General features: G+C 41.5%; 1 protein-coding gene across 1 annotated transcript in view; it reads right to left on the bottom strand.

The window, feature by feature from the left end:
* Window positions 1-21,751, bottom strand: part of ATP9A (ATPase phospholipid transporting 9A (putative)) — a 59,430-nt gene that overhangs the window by 14,068 nt on the left and 23,611 nt on the right. Inside the window, exons 9-18 of the mRNA XM_062008980.1 lie at window positions 21,236-21,311; window positions 18,100-18,176; window positions 17,343-17,503; window positions 16,848-16,990; window positions 16,016-16,128; window positions 13,944-14,156; window positions 8,837-8,998; window positions 3,234-3,326; window positions 2,314-2,397; window positions 1,554-1,724 (exon numbers count right to left, since the gene is read on the bottom strand). Of these exons, the coding sequence (XP_061864964.1) occupies window positions 1,554-1,724; window positions 2,314-2,397; window positions 3,234-3,326; window positions 8,837-8,998; window positions 13,944-14,156; window positions 16,016-16,128; window positions 16,848-16,990; window positions 17,343-17,503; window positions 18,100-18,176; window positions 21,236-21,311 (1,293 nt within the window). The remainder of the gene's footprint in view (window positions 1-1,553; window positions 1,725-2,313; window positions 2,398-3,233; window positions 3,327-8,836; window positions 8,999-13,943; window positions 14,157-16,015; window positions 16,129-16,847; window positions 16,991-17,342; window positions 17,504-18,099; window positions 18,177-21,235; window positions 21,312-21,751) is intronic.

The raw sequence follows: 21,751 nt of genomic DNA, 5'->3' as shown, positions 1-21,751 counted from the left end.
AAGCGGGCCCTGCTGCAGAAAGATCCCTCATGGCCCTGCCTGAAATGTGGATGATGCAACTGGGGTTAGCTCACTGCTGATGTGTGCGTCTGGAACACACTCAGTTGGTTGGGTTTTTTTTTAAAGACTTTTTTTTTAAATACACACTGCTCCTTTTATTTCATGTGGGTGAGGGGAGACATTGGAAAGCAATGTCAGCAGCAAGACTCAGCAGCAATTCCCTGTTCTAAACTGGCAGGGAATTCCCTCAATAGTGTAAATATATTAGAGTTTTGTTTGTTTTTTCCTCTGGTGTTTTTATTCTTTCAAGACACTTCCCAAGAATATTTAATGAAACAAGAAAAAAAAATCATCAAAATTAAAAAACCCACCACCAAAAACACACACAAAGACTCAGTTATTTGTGTCATAATCTGAAACTGGGAAGTGTATTGATCTTAACAAGATGGTCCCTGTAATGAATTATAAGTCTGCCTTCACTCTTCATTTATTTCTTGCATGCAATACCCTAATGAACATACCATTGCAAGGAGTGCTCACAAGTGCTGCACTCGCTGTGTGATGACACACTCCACGCCCTGACACCAACTCCAGCCAAGGTGAAAAGGAAAAAATGGAATGACTGGCTGGGACTACATCACAGGGGAAAAAGCCACAATGCTGCTAAGGAGCAATATGCTTCCACTTGCCTCACTTCCCTGATGAAGTCCCTGCTGTTTTACACGGATGGCTCCAAACATAAAGCACTTTTGGAAGCTTGTGCCAAGACTTACACTCCCTACCTAAATCCCAAACACGAAGCCCTGCTTTGGAGTCACAGCATGGCTTGAGATTTTTGTTCACTTTGCTGCTTAAAGCAGAGAAATCACAAGCAGAACCTTTTACCTACTTTTCTTGCCCATATCTGAATGTTTAGCCCGTTTCTTTTTTTCCCTTTTCCAAGCCCATGTTCTGATTGACAAGTTTTATGAGAAAGAAGCTAAGCTGACATGACACCAGTTGCTTCACCACTGAGCACAGCTCAGGCTATAGGTGTCTGAGTCTTACAAAGCCCAGAAAACTGACGGGGATAAAAAAAGCCAGTCCAGTCCCTGATTCTCTTGGCTCACACCCCCTCTAGTGGCTACCGAAAACTTCTGTATTCACAGCTTCAATCCCAGCACAGCAGTTTGTGCACCAAACACATCCATACTGGTCTTGCTTCATGCAACAATCTGAAATAAACAATTACCTAAAAGTCTCGTGTAGCTACCCTTCTGCTAACCACTCGGTCTCTCTGTAGAAGAAGCCAGAGTATGTTTGGGAAAGAAAAGCTCAAGAGGTAACACGTGTTTAGTTAACATTTTACTACTTATATGTTCTGTTCCCAAAATAATGTTTAAAATGCATTGGCCAGCCCCTCTGCTTCCATTTGCAAAGGGCACCTGGTGAAATATTTACCTTGACAGGGCCCCCAAACTGTCCTAATTTATTGTCAGTACGACAGTGACATGGAGTACGAACTCCAGAGGGTTTAAGCGTTTCTGCTGGGAGTAACATTAGGATAGGTAGACCTTAATGCCAGCATTTCTCAGTGTCTCCAGAGTGGGCCTGACGTCTGCCTGCAGCTGATCCTCCACACCAGTGAGACACAGCAGCTCCATCTCCATTTCCAGGCTCTCGATGACTGTAGCTACCTTCAGGGAGCGGTCGTGCACGCTCAGCTTCGCCTGGACATAGCGTGCCTGAGGACAGAGCAGACACAGTCACAGTCACTTGTACATCTGACCTGTATTTTTGTGGAATACAGGGTTAACCAGCAAAAGAGTTAACCAGCAACCTTCCCTCCGTTAGCTGTCGTACAGGGATGACACCCATAATGGCTGGTGAGCACCATGTGTGTGTTACTGGGGCAAGTAAATCAGTGCTGTGTGCAGACCTATCTAACAAACCCTATAGATGAAACCTGTGTTTCTGTGAAGCCTGCCTGAGTTATATTCTGGTTGTTTGTAGTTTCCCTGGATGTCAGAATGCAACAACGAAAATTAAAAGCCAACACATTTCCTCACACAAAGACAAGTTGTCTAATAAATGATGAATATTTGCAGAATTTATGACTACAAAAGGCAGGATTCAGGAACTGTTTAGGAGGGTCCTGGCTGGGATCCAGTTTCATGCAACTTTGATTAAAGGAACAGCAAGACATTGAAGAATGACAATTCTAGCAGAAGGAGTAGGGAGATGAGAGGCGGCATTATCATGAGAGGTCTGTGAGAATCACTTCAGCCACTGTTTGTTTAAAAACAACAGAAAAAAAACCAAATAGAAACTTACTTCAAAGTCTTGATACTGTTCTTCTGTTAGAGACTTCTTGGCTACAACAAGAACCCTCAGGCCTTCCCGAGCCATGTTACCACACTGGAAAGAAGTATCACATTGTAAACCATAAACTGCATCTCAAGTAAGATGATTTATGCACAGCGCAGCAGAGATGGCAATGTAAGATAGCAAGATAAGAAAACAGCCATCCCATTCAAGCAACCCCAGTGAGTCTATAACATCTGATAAAGTGCATGATAAACCCAAGAGGAAAAAAGGAGATCTGCAATGGTTTGTAATCTATCCCAGTGATCAGAAACAAAGATGTCCTCTGCTCTACCAGTATGGCAAAAACAACATCATTGATTTCATTTGCTCTGTCTCCATGTAAAAGAACACAAGTCTTTGATTTATAGACTTCACATCTTTGGCCATCAACTCTTAAAAGTATGATCAAGATACTGTCATTTCTTTGAATTCCAGAGTTTGAGAGTGGGGGGGAATCAGTAACTGAAGCTACTGCTATGAACTGTGTGTCAGCATTACTAACCTGACAAACAGATTCTAGTGCAAAGCTGTCAAATGCAATTTTGAAATCAGACCTTTCAATCTAAAAGAAATCTAAACACAGGGTGAAGCCCAGGTTAAATTTGGTGATCTTGAGTGACAATCAGTTTTAGCCAAAATCCACTTTTTTACAGGACTTATTCTGCACTAAGTGTGTTGAACTCACCACCTGACTTTCTTGTTACTGCATATATATTTTGCTGAAGACTAATACAAGGAATTGCCAAGACCAGTGCCCTTCTGGCTGGCAGATGTTTTAGCAGTTATGTCCACTTTGCCAGACTGACAAGCTTTGTCATGCTTTGCCCTGGAAAGAGAAAAGCACTTGAGTGAGAAACCACGCATATGTAAGAGAGATGATCCCATACCTCCTCTTCCAGCCAGTCATTGTACTGCACAATCCCAGACATCACAACATCAGCCCCCTTCATGTAGAAGGTGATCTCTCCTGTTGATTCATCCTGCAGATTAATATGCAAATCAGTCTAAGTTGGGTCAATATCAGCATAGTTGCAGTGGCCTCAGTGAGCTAAGAAATTAATTTTCTGCATATTAGTCACAAAGTGTGTGCACCAGCCCAGGCTGAAGGTCCATCTGGCTCACCATCTCGTCTCAGGACCAAAAGGAGATGTCCACTTAATTGCAACTTGGTTACTTGCAGCAGTAATTAATGCTTTAGACAAGGATAGCCAGCTTTTCATTCAGCAACGTATGATGTACCTGCAGGCACCTCTCAATACTGACTGCATGTGTCTTTGGAATAATACCTAGGTCTCATGCTGAAAAATTATTTCATACTTACCTGAAACAATAAAACAGATGCACAAAGCTTAAGGAGCAAAAGTCACTCTAAAATTACCTCGTTACATTATATGGCATAAGCATAATCAAAGTTTATGCTTGCTACAGAAAGGTTAGATTGCTGCCTGTCTTATCTGATCCAAGTAATTTGTAGGCTGCAAGCAAAGCATATTTACATTGCCACAAATTAAAATAACCCTTCTAACCAGGCAGATACCCAAGGAGGTCACAGCTATTAGTATTACAAGCTAATGGAAACCCTGGCAATTTCCTCAAAGGAGACAAAACAATCAGTGAGAAACAAACTGCTCTGTAAACCAAGATAGCCACCAGGGATAGGAAGAAAATAAACTTAACACGCAAAGCCAAAAAGCCCAGGAAGGTCTGGAAATAGACAGCTGTGAATGAAGGGGGAAAATACCTTAGGAAAAAAAATGAAAGAAAAGCACAGTGGATGCTTGTTTATTCTTACACTATTTAATATACATGTCAGTCTGTCTCACCATTACAGAAACCAGGGGGAAAGGTTGTCGCACCTAAAGAGTTTGAGTTGGTAGGTAAAAGCCTAATGTCCCGTGGCACTGGCAGAACAGTATACATCCATACACACACACAAAAAGGCAACACCTGATGTGGATGCTAAAAACACAAAGAAAAGTGTCTTTGCTAGAGAAATTAAGCAGTGACCAAAGATAATGAAGCTCCTTTACTGAGCATTTTTGCCAAGCTCATAGAGATATTTACACGGCAGATTTTCATAATGAAGCTCAAGTGTGGTTTGCAGTGTCCTGAAATATCCAGCCTTCATATACCAATACTCACACATCCCATACACCCAAAGCAAAACGAGTGTCACTCCACCAAAACAACTAGAATCTGCTTAAATAAAACACAACGCTTTTGGCAGTAGCCAAAGGTAAAGGTTTATCTGTTAATTTTTTTTTATTAAATACGTCTAACAACATCTCTGTAGGAAACTGAATAAAGACTCTACTTCCCGTGCTGCAGAACTGGCTTAAGATAGTTTAGATTTTTTTGTCCAATATAAATACTGTATCAGCTATCTCCTTGCATTAGTCATTTCCTCTCACCGAGTTCAATAGGAGGTTAGTGCGTTCTCATATTATGGTAAGATCACACTATAAATCTACACTGAGATTTGCCAGTTATATTGTTTTGGAGAGGCATCTTTTTCCACCGTGGTCTGACTCTGGCTACAGTTCAAAGGCTTCTTTCAATTCCAGATATGACAATAGTGCTATCTTTGCTTTGTAACAATGGTAATTCCACATGGGTAAGGGGAAAAAAAGGCAAAGAAGTAGAAGAATGGAAAATATTGTGGTCAAACAAACAGGCCTTCTTTCAAGAAGATAAGTCAGTAAATAGGACGGTGAAGAGTGTCTGCTTTTTACAAGACTTCTTAGAACTGAAACAATCAGCTACAGAAACGACAGTTGATCACAAGTAAACAACTAGATATTGCAAAAATATCCCAAATCAGGCAACATCTGCTGCTTGTTTTAGATATTAACTCCTACTTTATTTACAAAAAGTTCTGTTTTGAAGGACACTTTTTTTTATAGGAGACAGAGCAGACAGGGGCAGCAGGGGATGGGCATCTCTGCCAAGGACTTTGCTAACAGCATTACTAGGCTGGAAGCAGGAATCATTTGCTGAAGTTCTATACCCAGATGGTACAGGAAGCCTGGTAAGACAATGACAATGGCTCCTGCAAGCCCCCAAAATTGCAGTTTATAAGGATGGACAACATTTGTGCAGTAGAGTAGAAAATGTTACCCTCTCAATTCTACTCACTACAATCCTGAGTGCAGCTTCTTTCTGCAGTTTCTCCCTCTTTCCCCTCCCAGGCTGCTCACTGTGTCTGCTGTGTTCTGGATACTTTCCCTCCCCTTATTTCTGTAGGGTTTTTTAAACAAGCAGCCCAGTTTTAGAATATACACTGAAGTATTTAGTGAGGATCAGGGGCTGCTGTTGCTTCCACTGACCACAAGTGGGAGTTTTGTTCATTTTAGCAGCAGCAATCTTCTAAATACAGTGACTCAAAATAGAAACCTTTTCTTCCTAATGGGGGATAATGTAGATGACAGATAACTTAAAAGCATTAAGCTTCAAATCAAACAGAAAAGAGGACTCGCTTCCACTTAGATGAGAACATTTCAGGATATCCACTTCTCTGCTGCTTATATAAACACAACTTAATGAAGCATACCCTGGCTTCAACGGTTAGCCCACTTCTTACACCTTCAATAAAACAGCATCTCATCAAAAGTTTGCACTCTTTTATAGCTAATATTTTTAGTCTATGCCTTGAAAAGGTTGCCTGAAGTCTCCACATCATTTTTACTACAAAAATAACTCATCTGAGGAATTTACATTTGCTGTATGTAGGACTATACTCGTTGCAGCTATGCCACGCAGCACGAGACATTGGTGGCAACCTCAATGACTCTGTATGTTCAGTGGCAGTCAGTCACATCTCTAGATTCACAGATTTAACATACTGATTACTTTGTACAGGCTCAGCCTATCAGCCCACTTCAACTAACATTCCTGCCCTTGGGCATGTTTTAATATTCCAAAGCTTGGAACAACTTGAAATACAAATATTCCCCCTACACTGCATTATGGTGTGTGATCCACAACTTAAAAGCAGTTCCTTGAGCAAGAGAGATCCAGGTCCAAAATACTCAGGTAGTAGGATAACAAATCCTACTAGTTTCACGAGCTTTAATGATTTTTTTCATCTGCATTAAAGCCAGTTTGTCCTTCATGGGTTTGTGAAAATACTTATTTGCACATATTACAATTTCACCTTTATCACCTTTATCTATTGGTAACAGGAATACTGAAGTCCTTGATAATATTTGTTGTTGCTGTAGAAGGGAGCAATGCAGTGGTTGTATTCATCACCCCTTCACAGTGCTGTTTCTTCACTATGCTCTTGCAGGGGTCCAGAGAAGCTGAGATCTGTGAAACTACCAAACACCAACCAACAAAGCAGATCAAATTAATCTGATAGCGATGGGGCCCATGTGTGCAACACTGATCCTGACTGTTTCAAACTGTTGTAACTTAAAATACATGAGGCAGAAGATGTTTTTACACCCTGTTTCCAGATACCCCAAAAAAACCATGCACCAATCCAGTTTTAACAAAAGTAAACAGAGGGGGAGAAGCAAATAGCTCACAAATCTCATCTGTTCTTCCCACCCCAAATAACAAAGCTGCAGATCCCATGAAATGATACAACAAATCATATCTTGACCTGGATTATAGGTTTCATATTCATATTTTAGATTCCTGGTACCAATTATCTGCCTGTACTCTCAGTAAAAAATAACAAGGATGGATACTTTAATTATCTTCAAAACAAAGATTCAAACTGCTTCACCTTGTTTGCTTTGCAGGCAAATGGAAGTGCCTTACCATAGCTGGTTTTTTTAATCTTACTAACATTAATTCTCTAGCATTATCTTGAAAATAACTATAATAATGGTGAGAACTCATCCCAACTGCTTTTCATATCCACATGTTCTTTCTGTTTTGTTGTGGGTGTTTTTTTCCAATCTTATATTGTATTTGCATATAAAGCCACAATGTCACATGTACCATTTCAGCTGGGCACGTATTTAGCATGCACAGTACCTACTGCTGCTGATACAGGGACTTGCACAAATGCACCCTTTTACCTTAACTCAGCTATTTCCAAACCCTGCTCATGACCCATATTCTCAGCGTGGCTGTGGGCTCTGTTAAATAGCTCAAAACAAATCTCCACAGTTCCCTGCAGCTGCAAGTGCCTCCTCCTGCGGTGCTGTACTCCGATGGGGTCTGACAGGCTTTTTGATGCCTGGCAGAGATCTGGGAAGCACTTCCACAAAACCACTAACAATATCCTGAAGTTCTTTGTTGTGGCATTGGTCTGGGACCGTCTCCCTCCTTCCTGCGTGCTGTCATCTCCTATCAACCACAAGTGCTTTGCAGATGCCGTGTAAGCTGGACCCATGAACCTGCTCAGCTTCCTGCTCCTGGCTGACCCCAAGGTGGGGAAAGCACTTGTGACCTGGGTTGACTCATAGCTTCAGTCCCCCATACACCTCCCCAGCTCTGACAGCATGACTGTGGCATGGGCATGACAGGAAGGGTGGAAGCTTTTGGACAGACTAAATGACAACTCCAGGGACACAGTGTGAGACTTCAAAGTCAGCTCGAGCTTCCCTGAGAAACTGCTGGTGCTTGCTTCCCTGGAGAGCAATCCTTCCCCTACTAAGCTCCTCTTCCTCCTCACTGTGTCAGCCATTGTGGGAGAGGACACAGAATTGGAGTCCCAGGGGACAGTGTAACTGTGACTCTTTCTTTTGCTGGCAGTGCTGGCTTCAAGATTTCCTGAAATAACAGCCTTACCTGAGAGACAACATGGCATCTCTGCTGATCAGCAAAAGTCTGAGCCTTGGTTCAGCACACACAGACAAAACACTCAGATTTTAGCTCTCTCATTTCCCATCAGTCCCTCCTATGTCTTCTTCCACCTTGCACACTTGTATAGAAACCCTCTGGCAGTGTTTTGCAGCATCCCCAGGGGTCTTGGCTTCACACTCATACACTCGTCTTTCCCAGCACTATCCTGGAGGCCTTGTTGCTCTGCCAAGGAGGTACTCCCACAGTGCTGGCTGACAGCCTGACTGAACACCAGTCCTTGACGTGCCATTGCCCCTGATGATGTGTGCACAGAACTATGCAGGGAGCCACATGGCAGACACCCATCTCGGAGTTCAAGACAAATTAAACGTGTGAGTGGGAAGGAGCAGCTGGTAGAAACTGGAGCTGTGGAGGATACACACACCTCAAGTGCATGGAGTTTGAGCTCCTTTGTCATTTTAACCAAGGAACCAAAGACCAATAAAAGGCATCCCAGGGCACTACAGCACTTACCACCAAACATGGCTGAGGCAAAGGATGTATCACTAAACAAACCCAGCAATGAGATGCCATTAGCTCAAAACAGGGAACCAGCTTACAGCCCGAGGTAGAGCAGCCTGCAAAACTCAGCAAGAGCAGACGTCACAGCTGAGAGCAAATGTTTTATATGCTTCCCATTTCGTTAGCAGGAGATTCACAAAGACAGGAGAGCTTACCCACAGCCACTTACCCGAACAATGATGCCCATGCGCTTGCTCTCATAAGTGAAGGGGAAGATCTGGAGGATGGTGAAGTTCAGGATGTGGCCACCCGGTGTCCTCAGCTGCACGGAGGACTGGTCTCTGCCCACTAGCGTTAACCCCACGCTCTCGGTCCACTGTACCAGGGCCACCTGAGAGAAGAAGGCCACAGTGAGATGAGCCAGCCCACAGCTTACCTCCCCTGAGGAGCACCAGACAGAGGGATAGTGGGGCTACAAAGAAGTTTATTAGACATTAATGGTGCTATAGAATGGATTAATTCATTCTCACATGCAGGCACTCCTACATGGTTCTTTCTATTAGGATTTTTCTGAAGTTAGATGTTTACAAACAGTATTTTCAGGGTTTGGCCCAGCTCCTGTCTGATTCAGCCGCAAGGTTGTCCTAGACTCTCAGCAGGAGCTGGCTGGCTCCCTGCCCTCAACTGCCACATCACAAAGGACAACCCTTCAGCAAGTGCTGGCACAGGTACTCTCTGCCCAGGCCTGGGCTGCCTAAACCTCTGCTTGGGTACATCAAGTAAATATCTTCACACTGACTCTTGATTGTGCTGTTCCCCAGATTGCTATTGATGAAATCAAGAATTCAAAACGATGCATTCACTCTGGATTTACAATATCAAAGCCAGAAACACTAATGCAGAGCACATTAAAAAAGCAAGCAAACAAAATGAACTCTTAAATTCTTTTCTGTTTGGTGGTTCATCAACAACTTTCACCCCCTGTACAGACGAGCAAAGGCAGCTGAAGGCTGGCTCACACACACTTCTTAGCAGAGAAACCTTTATTCCCCCAAACATAACAACCCCCAAACAAATCTAAGATTTTTCAAGGCATGACAGTAGAAGATGACATGAGCCCTTACATCATTGGTCTCCAGAAAGGATCAAGGGATCCTTTCTCCTTACAGACACAAAATACTGGAAATATTTTACAGTGACATTTTGAAAGGCATGGGAGTTCTGGGGCACACGGTTGCTGCTGACTTGAAGGTTAATTATCCCTTGAGCCTTTCAAGATTCTGCCTTTACTGCCTTAAGTGACCACAAATCCATTAGACAAGAATGGAATTTGTTCTGAGAAATCATGTACACATGATACAGATAAAAATGGAACCTACAAATACTTGTATTGAATTCAGATTTTACTAGATGAATTGCATGCAACTGGGTCTAACTGGAGAACCTTGTGAACTCAGCTCCCTCTCATTAACAATTAGGCCTAGAATAAACTTTTCCTTTCATAAAGCAGTCTTAAATTACCACATTTTTTAAAAAGTAGTTGAGTTGGCTTTGCCTAGAAAGACCTTTAAATCCATTTGAATCAATATTTGCTTTAATATTAGCAGGTTTTCTGCAGGCTTATTCACAAAGATTACAACAAATCAAAGGCTCTTTCAAGCTTATCTTTTTCAAACGTTTCTTCAAGCCATCCTCGGTGCATTAAAGTGGGCAGATAATCCTCCTAACAGTCTCCCACAGCAGAGATGGAGCTTGGGTTTCTAATACTCTGGTTAATAAATGATTATTGAGATTTATTTTTTTTCCAGCATGATGCTATGTGATGTTCTGTGTGCTCAGCACTGGCTGTTGATTTGCCTGTGTTGGCAAGCTGCTGATTTTGCTCCCAGCTCAGTCTGTTAAAGCATCTCCTTTGCTACTTTATTTCACAGACACCTCCTCCTTCCTTCCTTGCCAGCACCTCATTTAAATTCTATGTCAGAAAGCATTTAAACCTCCAGAAATAAAAGCCTTGTGCAGAGGAACAAATGAACGAGCAGCACATCCGAGGTGCTACGTCACGCACATGACACACCTCAACACCTGCACTGCATTGTGCAACACCAGTCATTTTGGATGCCCCCAAGACCACAAAAAGGTACCTCAATGGAAGAGGAAGGATAATGAAAGAAATCCGCCCCCTTTTTCCATGCTGCTCCTGAGCAGGCATGGGCCCTGTCAGCTCTTAATGGCCCTCCAGGTGAACTGCATTCAGTACTGGAGGGGAAGTGGGGCTGACCCCTTTGAACACGCCATTTCCCAGCCTCTATAGTACTTAATGAATAATTACCAAGAAAGAAAGTGATATAATTTTGAAGTGTTCCTATCAGATGTACTAAAAGCATTGAAATTATTATCCCCATTCAAGAGGCAACACAATAAGCCAGGCCTCTGGGAAGTGCCACACCACCAATGGCAACAAAAGCGCGATGGCTGTCCTGGCAGGACCTGAGGAATAACCTCCCACCTCAGTGGGAGGCAGGAAAGCTTTACTCTGTGCTGTCCAAAAGGATAACTAGAGGTGCTTTCTGTCACAGCAAAAAGATGAGAAACATTCAAGATGTAAAATGTGTTTACAGTTTAACCTAAGGAGATTTAAACATAGGGTGGAAATCCTTCGAACATCTTCAAGAGAGCCCATGCTCACTGATGAGGAGAAATCAACAAAGTCCCTGACTGCACTCCAGGAGTTCACAGCTCCTTCCAGGCCAAGTCAGATACAGATCTGAGCATTACAAAGCAGAGTAGCTACAGCAGCTCAGCGCACTATCCCCTAAACTTTGCTCTTTCCGACAATTAAATTATCCAAGCCACCACTGAAGTGGATATCGACTAATAAATTTCATTCTAAAGAGACAAATTGATCCTTCTGTGACATGAGTCGCTCTACAAATGTTCCATTTAAGGTTGCCTAGGCAGACAGACAACAGGCAGAAACCAATTGATTGGTGCACCCTTTCATGTCCTGGCAGCTGCAGCAGGTTGTCAGGGTTAAAGACTGTTTGCCCAGGAATCCCAGGCACTCTTATCTCTGATCAGATTATATCTATTTCATTTCCCCTGTTAGTTACTGTATGGCTACAACTGACACGCTTGCAGAGCCCCAAGGCTGTAACTGATATCTGAATAAAGATACTTCAAGACTTCTAAATGGCAGCGTGCACAGGAAACAAATTTAGGAAATCCTGCTTTCTGTTACAGGAAATGAATCCTATGCCAACTGGTAGAAATTACCCTTGCTGTTAAAGCAAAGAGAATACAAGTTTTTGTACTTATTTCATAAACTGACCTTCCTTGCCATGGCAATATTTTATTGATATAGGATTTCAAAGGCTGGTTTTAACAGGAGTCCAAAGCTATTCCCCTACAGGGAATGTTATTTAACAGCATTGCTCTCTTCTCAAGGACTTGACTTGTGCTGATCCTGTGTTTTGTACTATTGAGTATGAAGTACACAGAGCATGTCTAAACAATATTTGTATATCTAAGACCTACAGACAAGACTTCCTCAGCACAGCAAAACATATCTGATTTCCAAACCTGCTGTAATTCACTACTTTAGACACCACAAAAAAGGAAAAAAAGAATTTGAACAATAATCTTGGAGGAGTTACTTGTCATGCTACAGTAAAACAAACAAACAATAATCTCTTGGGTATTTGAGACAAATTGCTGCATAAATATTTTAAAGACAGAACAGTATGAAGCAAAAAAGGAAAAGAAAATCACTGACTTCACTATGTAGCACAGTATATATGTAAATAAACAGCAGATCTGTGCAAAAAGAGGCAGTAAAAAACCCCTCCAAACTTTAACTGCTGATCACGAAAATTACCATCTGGAAATCATTCAGAACTCGGTTGCTTTCTGCAGCCTGTCTTTACAGGGGAGAGCAACACAGAGGAGAAAAGCAGGTAAGCAGAACACTGAGCTAGATTATGTGGTGGGAGAGGACACAAATGCTTACTCCTCATCAGCTCCAAAGCCAGGCACATCACCGTAGGCACATCAATGAGGTGGAGGGAGGAGTGGGGAAGCAAAGATGCAGCTATTGTATAGTACAGACAAGAAAACATCATATAAAATGAATTGCCTACTTTGAAAGAAAAATGCTATAGGGAATATTTTGAATGTACATGAAATGTGAAAACTGACTCTGTGCCAGCCTTTCAGTAATACATGCAACAATCTCAAATCCTCACACAGCTGGGCTTCTAACAAATACATTTATTACTATGTAAACAATTTCTCACCTCCAACAATAAGGAAAGTCATCATCTGTTCTGATACCAAAGGTGAAAAGCTTACTATCAGAGGCAAATCTGCTTTATTTGGGGCAATAAATGGAAGAATCCTTCAAATGTAGTCAAATGGGTGATGTGATCTCACACTGTCAGAATTACTATGAGACTTTTCAAGCTTCAATCTCTTTCAGCAGCACAGAGCAAGTCTAATTGTACAAATTAAGAGAAAACAAACTGGTTTGCCTTGGCTGCACTACAGCAGATGCATCCCAGAAACAACCAATACACAAACTCCTATTTTATTCCTCCTGTCTGTCACAGAAGGAAACAACACTCTAATTAGACTTTTTGATTTTTTCAGAGGGTGACAAAAAGCACTTTAATCCTAAATCCTGTATTGAACCTGATTCTCGAGGGTTCAGTAAAAGTCTCCAGCAAGTCTCTGGAGAGAGACTATACCAGCCTGTGTAGCCCTGGCTGGACTGAGTGCCAGGATGAACTGGCAGGGCACACCTTTGCTCTGAGACACTCCTGTGCACTTCATTCACTTTGCAGAATTAACTCTGGCCCATCTGCAAGGGAAGAGACGTGTCCTGGCTTAGCAGCACTACCCATCACAATGTACAACTTTTCACTGTTTTGGAAGTTTGAACACCTTGCAGATCAGGCACAAGCTGACTTGTGGGAGTGCTCTAATTCCCCCAAAGACAAGACAGGATAATTTACCAAACATGGTCAAAAGGACTCATGCCATTGAACTGCAAAACATACCCTAAACAAAAAGTGCAAAAACGTGAAGAAAAGTCTGCGATGCAGAGGCTGATACAACAGCCAGATACTAATCACCATGTAGCTCTGCAGCTTCAGGCAGAGGCAGACTTGAATGATGTGTTATCAGCTGACAGGGCACTGAGGTTCCACTAACAGGTTACTAGCACAATAAATGCACTAAAAATATTACCCTCTTCACTAAACTGGAGGATTTTCACCACTTTTTTTTCAGTAATGAGCAAGGCCATGGTTTTAGTTTTATACAGCCAACTGGACACTGACCTCATCAGGACTGGAGGCCTGGTACACTCTGCAGGAGTCCTCATAGTGTCTCTCAGCTTCGGCCTGGTCGGTCACACCGTTGGACTCATAGACCGGAGTCACGTTGTGGCACAGCGCGATGGCCTTCACCGCCTCGTGCACTCGGCTGCTCATCGTTTTACGCACCTTGGTGGCCAAGGTGAGGCCCTTCACTGCAGGTGGGTCCTGAGATTGCTGAGAAAAAAAGAAAAGAAAGCAGAATAAAGTCTTACTGCAGAAAAAAAATTATGTATTTCAGTTCAGTCTTTACTCCAGCAAAGACCATCCGTGTAGCAGCTGTGCAGACTCATGTCCCCAGGAATGAGACCCACTCTTCACAAACCCCAATTCAGACCCTCACTGGGAATATCTCTCACCATAATGCAACTTCTTTATCACTGTTACTGGCAAAGTGCCCCAAAAGTTTTACCATTGTTTTTGGAACAGTAGACTGAGAAAAAGACCCTCTGTTGCAGGATCGACCAAACATTGCTTGGTGAAAGCCCAACGTCAAAAGACTCAGAAGCCACTTTTTGCTCCACAAAAGACCAGTGGCTTTAACAATTTAGAGTCAATTGGGTTTCACGTGCAAGAGAATATAATTGTTGAAAACAGAAAACAAATGACTCGTATGGATCTAGAAAATCTTAATTACATTCATTTAATTTTTAATACTATTTTTAGTATCAGAATGGGAGTCTTCAGATAATTGCACAATTACTAAATTATCCTGGTTGAAGAAGGGACACACAGTGATCTAGTTTCCTGCTCTGTTAACCTTTAGTGTCAAGAGGACAAAAGTTTCACTTCCAGGTCAAAGGCCACAACATGGTAAAAATAAGAGCAAAGAATAAGAACTACAGTTCAAAATGAATCATTACCAGCAAATGCTTCCCATTATAAGGAATCTCACTTGGTAATTATAAACATTTTATGAGACATATCCTTTACCAGTGTAATTCCACATGTTATTTTCTACACTCTAGTGATTAGGACACAGAAGATCTTCAAATTTAGTTTCACTACTCATCAGCACTGTTGCAACAGGCTTTACCCAAATCAAACAACAGCATACCTCAACTGAAGTCCATTTAGATTGACATAAAGCACTGTTCACATACTGGACTAGTCAGTCACTCAAATATTCTTGACAAATACTGAATACTTTGGCAAATAATTAACCAGTAGTCAAGTTTTCTCTGGATATTCAGTACAAAATGAGGGCAAATAGATCTGAAGTCTGTTTCTTTATTGTTTGGTTTTGGTTTGTTCAGTTTTTGGCTTTGGGAGTTTTTTTGGTTGGGTTTTGTTGGGTTTTTTTCAGGTGTGGTTCAGTCACTGAAGTGTCTCAACACCAAAAGAAGAAACAAACGCTAAGGCAGCTGTGGAAGCAGAGGAGAGGAGGAGAGTGTTAGAGTTACAAGTTATCTGAGACACGTGTCAGTGAAAAAGACAAATACTCAAATGCCAGGTATTCATCAACTACCATATACTTTGTTAAAAGCATATTGTAGCCTGACAGTCTGCCCAGAGAAGAACTACGCCACTGAACAGATCGCTGAGGTCAAGGGAACCTGCTATGTGTCTTTACTACCATGAATAAAAGTCCCATTTACAGTACATGGTGCCTTTCTTCAGGCAAGAATGCTGCCTTCACCTTTTATTTTGTGAGGGGTATAGAAAGTGTACTTCAGTCTACAATCTCTAGAGCAAAGCAAAACCAATATGGACGTGAAAACCCCAGTTCATTGCATTGGGCATGCATGCTCAAAGAAAAGCACAGGCATATTGAAAATTACTTCTGCAGTTTCTGTAGGAATGAAGCAATTCCACAACTCCTGAGAAACAAAACTTCTTGTCATATGACACAGGAGTAGTAACCCATCACTAACATCTGCAGTTAAAAACTGGTGGATGTGAAACAATCTACCGATATAATAAGCAATCATGATAATACTTATATATTGAGCATGACCTTCAGCCTTTTCCAAAAAGTAGTAATTCATAAGCAGATCCCTGCCATACTAGAGTTAACCAATGCAATTTCATTGTACCTGTGTGTATATACTGAATATGTGGCTCTGCACTTCATCCATTGAGTCCAGGCCGTAAGCTACTGTCCCCAGGTGAAGTCGCTTGAAGACCATCTCATTCTGAGTAAGAGTTCCTGTAACACAAGAAGCACCAGACATGGAGTGGGAATCAATATGCCTATTCCCCAGAATATATTTTCATCTTTGCTGTACCCCAAAATCCAGAGAAACTGGGCCAGAAACTGAATCAGTCACTGCACCAAGCTCTCAGCACAAACTGTGGCTAGCAAACAAAGGCAATATTGACAAACCTGAGGACTCATTCTCCTGGGAAGTAGTAGTGCACATCATTGTGCCAGTAAACAAGGAGATATACCCCGAAGTCAATGTCAACAAGAGCTGCAAGCAAAAATCTGATCTTGTTGGAACCAAAGAAAACTGGAAGCAACTTCAATTGGACCAGGATTTTGTGTCAGATCAGACTTTTAATTACAGCTTAGGCCTTCTGAATTCAAGCTCAGCTTTAAAAGTGTAAGGACAGCAGCAGACAGACTGATGGCACATTTCTGCCAACACCTGTAAGCTATCTTCAGCTGGCTTTGAAAACTATTAACTACATCTAAATTTTATTTTTACCCTCAGTTTTTGCTTTCTTTGCAGTATAATACTCCTGTCCTATCTCATAGTGCACTGAGAACAAAAGAAATGCACATTTTGGTAAATCACACTGCCAAAGTGACAGGCAATGCATAGTTCTTCCAGTCCAAAACCCCCTTAAAATCTTCTTTTTTTACCTAACAGAACTCAAACAACAACATACTATTACTCATAACTGTATTTTCTGCATAGATACCTGTTTTGTCTGTAAGCAAATAGGATATCCTCCCCAGTTGCTCAGGAATAGTGCTGGATCGAACCACAGTCCCTGGGATTTTGGAATCTCTGCGGATCACCCAGCTGTAGACAATCTTCCCCATGTCCAGATTCACACGTAAGCTATACAGGAGGAAGGGGAAGGGGAAAATGTATAACCAGTTAAACTTTGGGTGAACTCATTGTGAATTGTCACAGTAGAATAAAAGGACAAGTCTTTCATGCTGAATTTGAGCTGCCACAGAGGGTGCTTTGGGAGAAGTATATTTAAAGCGGCCTTAAGTGACTAATCCACAGCCTGAGTTAGAGCCAGTGAATGGGAGAATATGTCAAATTCAACAGAAACAATGAAGCACTTCTTATATTTGAACAGTAATTTCACTTCTCCTTCTAGATTTACTTGGTTGTCAAATGAGGAATAGGTAAGAGTTCACATGCTTCTTATTTTGCTGGGAAGAATTAGAAATTGCCTTACCTAATGGGAATGATGTTAGAGAACAGAAGAAGAAATCTTATGATCTGAAGATACCACCGGCCAGCAAAGTGCTGAAGGGCCACCATGACAAGCGAGACCACCACAAGCGCCCCAAATAGGATCTTGGTAAGACAGTTCACTTCCAAATCAAAAAGACCAATCTAAAGAAAAAACAGAGACATTTGAAGCACACAAATGAAGATGTCAGCTTAATGTAATATTCACAAAGGGAATGAACTACCATACCCAAAGAGTCATTCCCCATTAGTTAAGTTCTCTCTTAAAACACTACAAGCATATTTAAATTTATAAGGACTACTGTTGCCAGCTTATTAAATAAGACTTCCAGCCCTTGGAAGCTAAGCAATGCATGAAGAGGCATGAGAGGACTCGCTGCCAAAAGCTGCAGACCATATAAACATCCCTGCACTTTTGCTTAGCTTTGCTATAACAGAAGAATGCAGCCAAATAAGCTTTCCTATTCTAACTGGGACTACTCAGTATAACCATACAAAACTATGGTTTTACCAGTCCTGAAAAAAAGCAAGAAGATTCATGTATAAAAGGATCATAAAAATAAGGAGAAATAGGTTCTGCTATGGAAACTATGTCAAATCATAGGCTGGAAGACATGAATCATTAGTCCTATGAGGCTGTCCCTATAGTGTGTATGTATAGTATTTGGAGGGATTTTCTTTTAAAAGTGATACATATATGCCCCTTTTTTATTTATCATAAGACTGTTTCCTCACCATACCTTGCTTCTTGGGTTTGAAGTATTCATCACACTGCGCAGCTCCCTTCCAGTATACAGGACGACTCCCACAACAGTACCTAAACAGAACAGAGCATGCATCAGCTGAAGGAAGAACAACCTCCATTTGTTTTCTCTATAAAAATACTTGTTGGATCCAAAGGCTTGACAATTGGAGGTCCACTTCATAAGCAAAAGGAAGCAGAAATTCCAAAAGCCGGTACCTGAAACATACAACCAATGAAAACACTGACTTTGAACAGAAGACATCCTACAAAAATTCACCACATCTTCACACTGCCCATACTGTTGGACTTGATGCAGCATCACAGACTGCATCAACTAATGTATATGGAAAGAGAAGTCAGCTGCTTTGCTCTCTCGACTTTCCCTGACTCCCTTTTGATGTCAGTTGTCTCTCCCCGCTATAAATAAAAGTTGCTAAGGATGGAGGATTTCTTGGCTTTCCTCCAACCACTTTGAACCTTGCTTAGGTATGGGTAGTTTGCCCTACACAAGATAGTGGCCCTTCACTGTGTGTCACAACTAAATCAGTATTCTAGGCTACAGTTGTTCTTTACTGGTGAAGGTTGCCACAATCAGAGTAAAACCAATGAATTCCAACAGCTTTCAAAGACAGAATTACCTTACTGTAAAATCTGCTTTAAGTTTTTGTTTAATTGCTGTTCTCACTGAAAGGTAAATCATACCAACTCCTACCTTACTGTAACAGATGGAGCTGCTGGAAGCCTATCAGTGTACTTTAATGCTATGTCCCACAGTTGAGAGCAACCAAGTTCTCCGTTTTCTTCTTGCAGAAACATAATACAGGTTAGCACCTAAAATTACTGGGTTTCTACATACTTCTCTATGGCCTTTTACAAAGTCTCTAAAAGAAAAAGCTATCTACCATTGAGTACAAAAGCTGCTATTGCCAAAGACATTTTTTTAACTAGAAAAATTTAGGAGTCTGTAAAAATGGAGAAAAACAAGACTGGATAAAAAAGCACTGCTGCAAGTACATTGCCATTTTATACTCTGCTATTCCCCTGCTTCCATTAACAATCAAAAGTTTTAATAAGCTGCAAGTGAATTATTTTTATGTAAGACTGATTCAAAAGAGGTGGTTTCTAAAAATTTGCTGGGAAACATTCCTTTTAAGAAAAAAAGAAACCACCCAAAAAACAACAACAAATCACTGGAGCCAGATGGCAGGTGGTGGTAAGATCATCACAATTGAAATCAGCAGATGGCACAGCTACTCCAAATCAACTGCAAACAGTCAGAGTCAGACCCATTCCTACTACAGCAGATGGAGAAAGCCACATAGCTTTGCTTCGTCTTACAAGCAAAGGCTGCCCCACTGAGATGGCATCACCACAGCTTGACAGCTTTCACTGACAGAGGAAGAAAAATAATATCTCTATTTTTTCCTAACAGAAATAACCTACAACATGCTATTTATTATTGCCATAAGAAAAACAAATCCGGGTATTATATTGATCAAATCAGTCAAAATGAGATTAAAAACCTGTCAGGGCTAGAAAACAGCTTGAAGGAACACTGGTATGTACAAAAAACATGTTTCTAGTTGTTTTGTGGCCATTCAAAACAGGTTCTATTGCATAAACCACATGAAATGATGAAAATATTTGCAAGTGTTATTCCTATTAACTGAACTCAAGAGAAATGTATATAGAAATCATTATTCAGAAAGGAGAATTAGATTCAAACAGTAAGTTCATTTGTGTGGTAAGGAGGTTGTTGAGTGCCTCCATACAGACACCAAGGCCACCTAGGACATTTAAACAGCACTGAAGCAGTGACTAGGTGGTGTGCTATGCCCTCCTTTGGGGAAAAAGGTCTGCACCCACATGTATACTACACATAGCTGAGTGTACAACAGAGGAAGAGCTTTTACCCTCAGTAGGTACTGGCTATGAGCGTGCTGAGGACAGGAGTGTGTTTCCCTCTGATTTCAGCAGGACTATTCCTTGTTAACACTCTCCCTCCCCTCCCCATGCTAGGCTGAGTCATGGCAGTGCAAGACCTGCACTGGTTCGTGAGCTGACACAAGTTAAAGCTTCAATACAAGATGCAAGAAGGTCTCTCTGGAAAAGGGTGCTGCAGGACAGAATGACAAGAAAAACAGCATTCCATCTATTCTGTTCAAAGTGGAATGAGCTGAGATTCAAGCATTAAGCAGCCTGATTGAAGGTGCCAAGCTGACTACATGTGTCTACACTCAGAGGGGAGGAAAGTAGGTTACCTACTGCATGGCTGCATGGCAATTACTAATCTATAAACATAATTTACTTGATTACGCTGTGTTCAGACAGCCACTTCTTTATGATCCCTTGGTTACAGCACTGTGACAACATTGTAATACATTTCCAAGAGTCAGAGCAGGATTAGATACAGACAAATAGGAATAAAATTTAAAAGCAGAAAACAATGAATAAAAGAATAAACTGAAATCTCTTCAGTGCTTCAGGAAGTCTCAGCAAGTTCACGTTCCTTCCCATTATTATTATTTCCACGTACTCCTAGGTACTGCACTGTAAAGTCTCTCCATTTAACAACTTTAATTCCTTGACAGAATTTCACTCTCCTCCAGCTACCGCCCTGCAAACCCTCTAAGTGTGCTGGGCAGGAGAAAAGCAAGGCTTTTACTTTGACAAGCCTATACAGGAGAGCATTGATTAATCTTAGCCCTTGGGAGCTTATTGTATATATGAACTAAAATCTGTCAAAGAACTTAGTTTTTCCTCTTTGAAAGTATGCAAGTTGAACTCAATGGAAGCACTTACCTGGAAATCTTTCATCTTAGCTTCTGTTACCAGAATCTATTTGACACCATTTCTGTTACAGATTAGGATGTCAATGTGGAGAGCAATTACGTGCTATTCTGGTCCTAGATGCTAAAGAAGTGCCCAAAGGCCACTCCAATTCTTTCTCATCTAGGAATGTCCATGAGGCAATTAGATGTCAGCTCAGCTCCCCAGAGGTGTTAGGACAAGTGGGAAACCTCATTCCAACTGCTAATTTCTCCATCTGACAGAGATCATTATACCATTATAAAGAGACCTTTAAAAATTGTTAACATATTCCCCTTTGAATAAAACCCCACACATCTTACCTGAAGCAATCACTGTGCTGGCCCATAGGGTGTTCTCTATGCTTAAACTTTCATTCACTGAAGGGTCACTGTCCTCCTACAACAGGATAAAAAACAACAAACCTGTCAGTAGTGTAAAAGGCCAACAGATAACAAACTTCCACAAAGGTGTTTAGAGGTGGACACTGGGAGTTATCAGTAGAGGGTTTCTTGATAAGATGGAGGATTTTCATAGACCCAGGTAAATCTCTGGTTGGGTTAAGAACACAAGTACTTTGTTTCAGTGGAGCAGAAGGGTTGGGGAGGAAAAAAACCATCTAGTAAAATGCCTCTGCCTGCCGAACTCCTCCAGGAATCATAAAAGAGAAAAGGATTTGTCAGCAGCTCTCCAGGGACTACACGAAAATGTTCCCTCACTTGGATGAACCAGATTAAGAGTATTTCTCCTGCTACTGTAAGATCTCACTGAGAACTGTTTAGACTGCTCAGTGATGCTTGGAAAGTTGTCTGATACGCACCAGAGAACAGTTTCAAGAA

The sequence above is a fragment of the Colius striatus genome, chromosome 16 (genome assembly GCF_028858725.1).
Source record: "Colius striatus isolate bColStr4 chromosome 16, bColStr4.1.hap1, whole genome shotgun sequence".
Classification (NCBI taxonomy): domain Eukaryota; kingdom Metazoa; phylum Chordata; class Aves; order Coliiformes; family Coliidae; genus Colius; species Colius striatus.
Note: the sequence above shows the minus strand (reverse complement) of the source record. Positions and strands in the feature narration are given on the sequence as shown.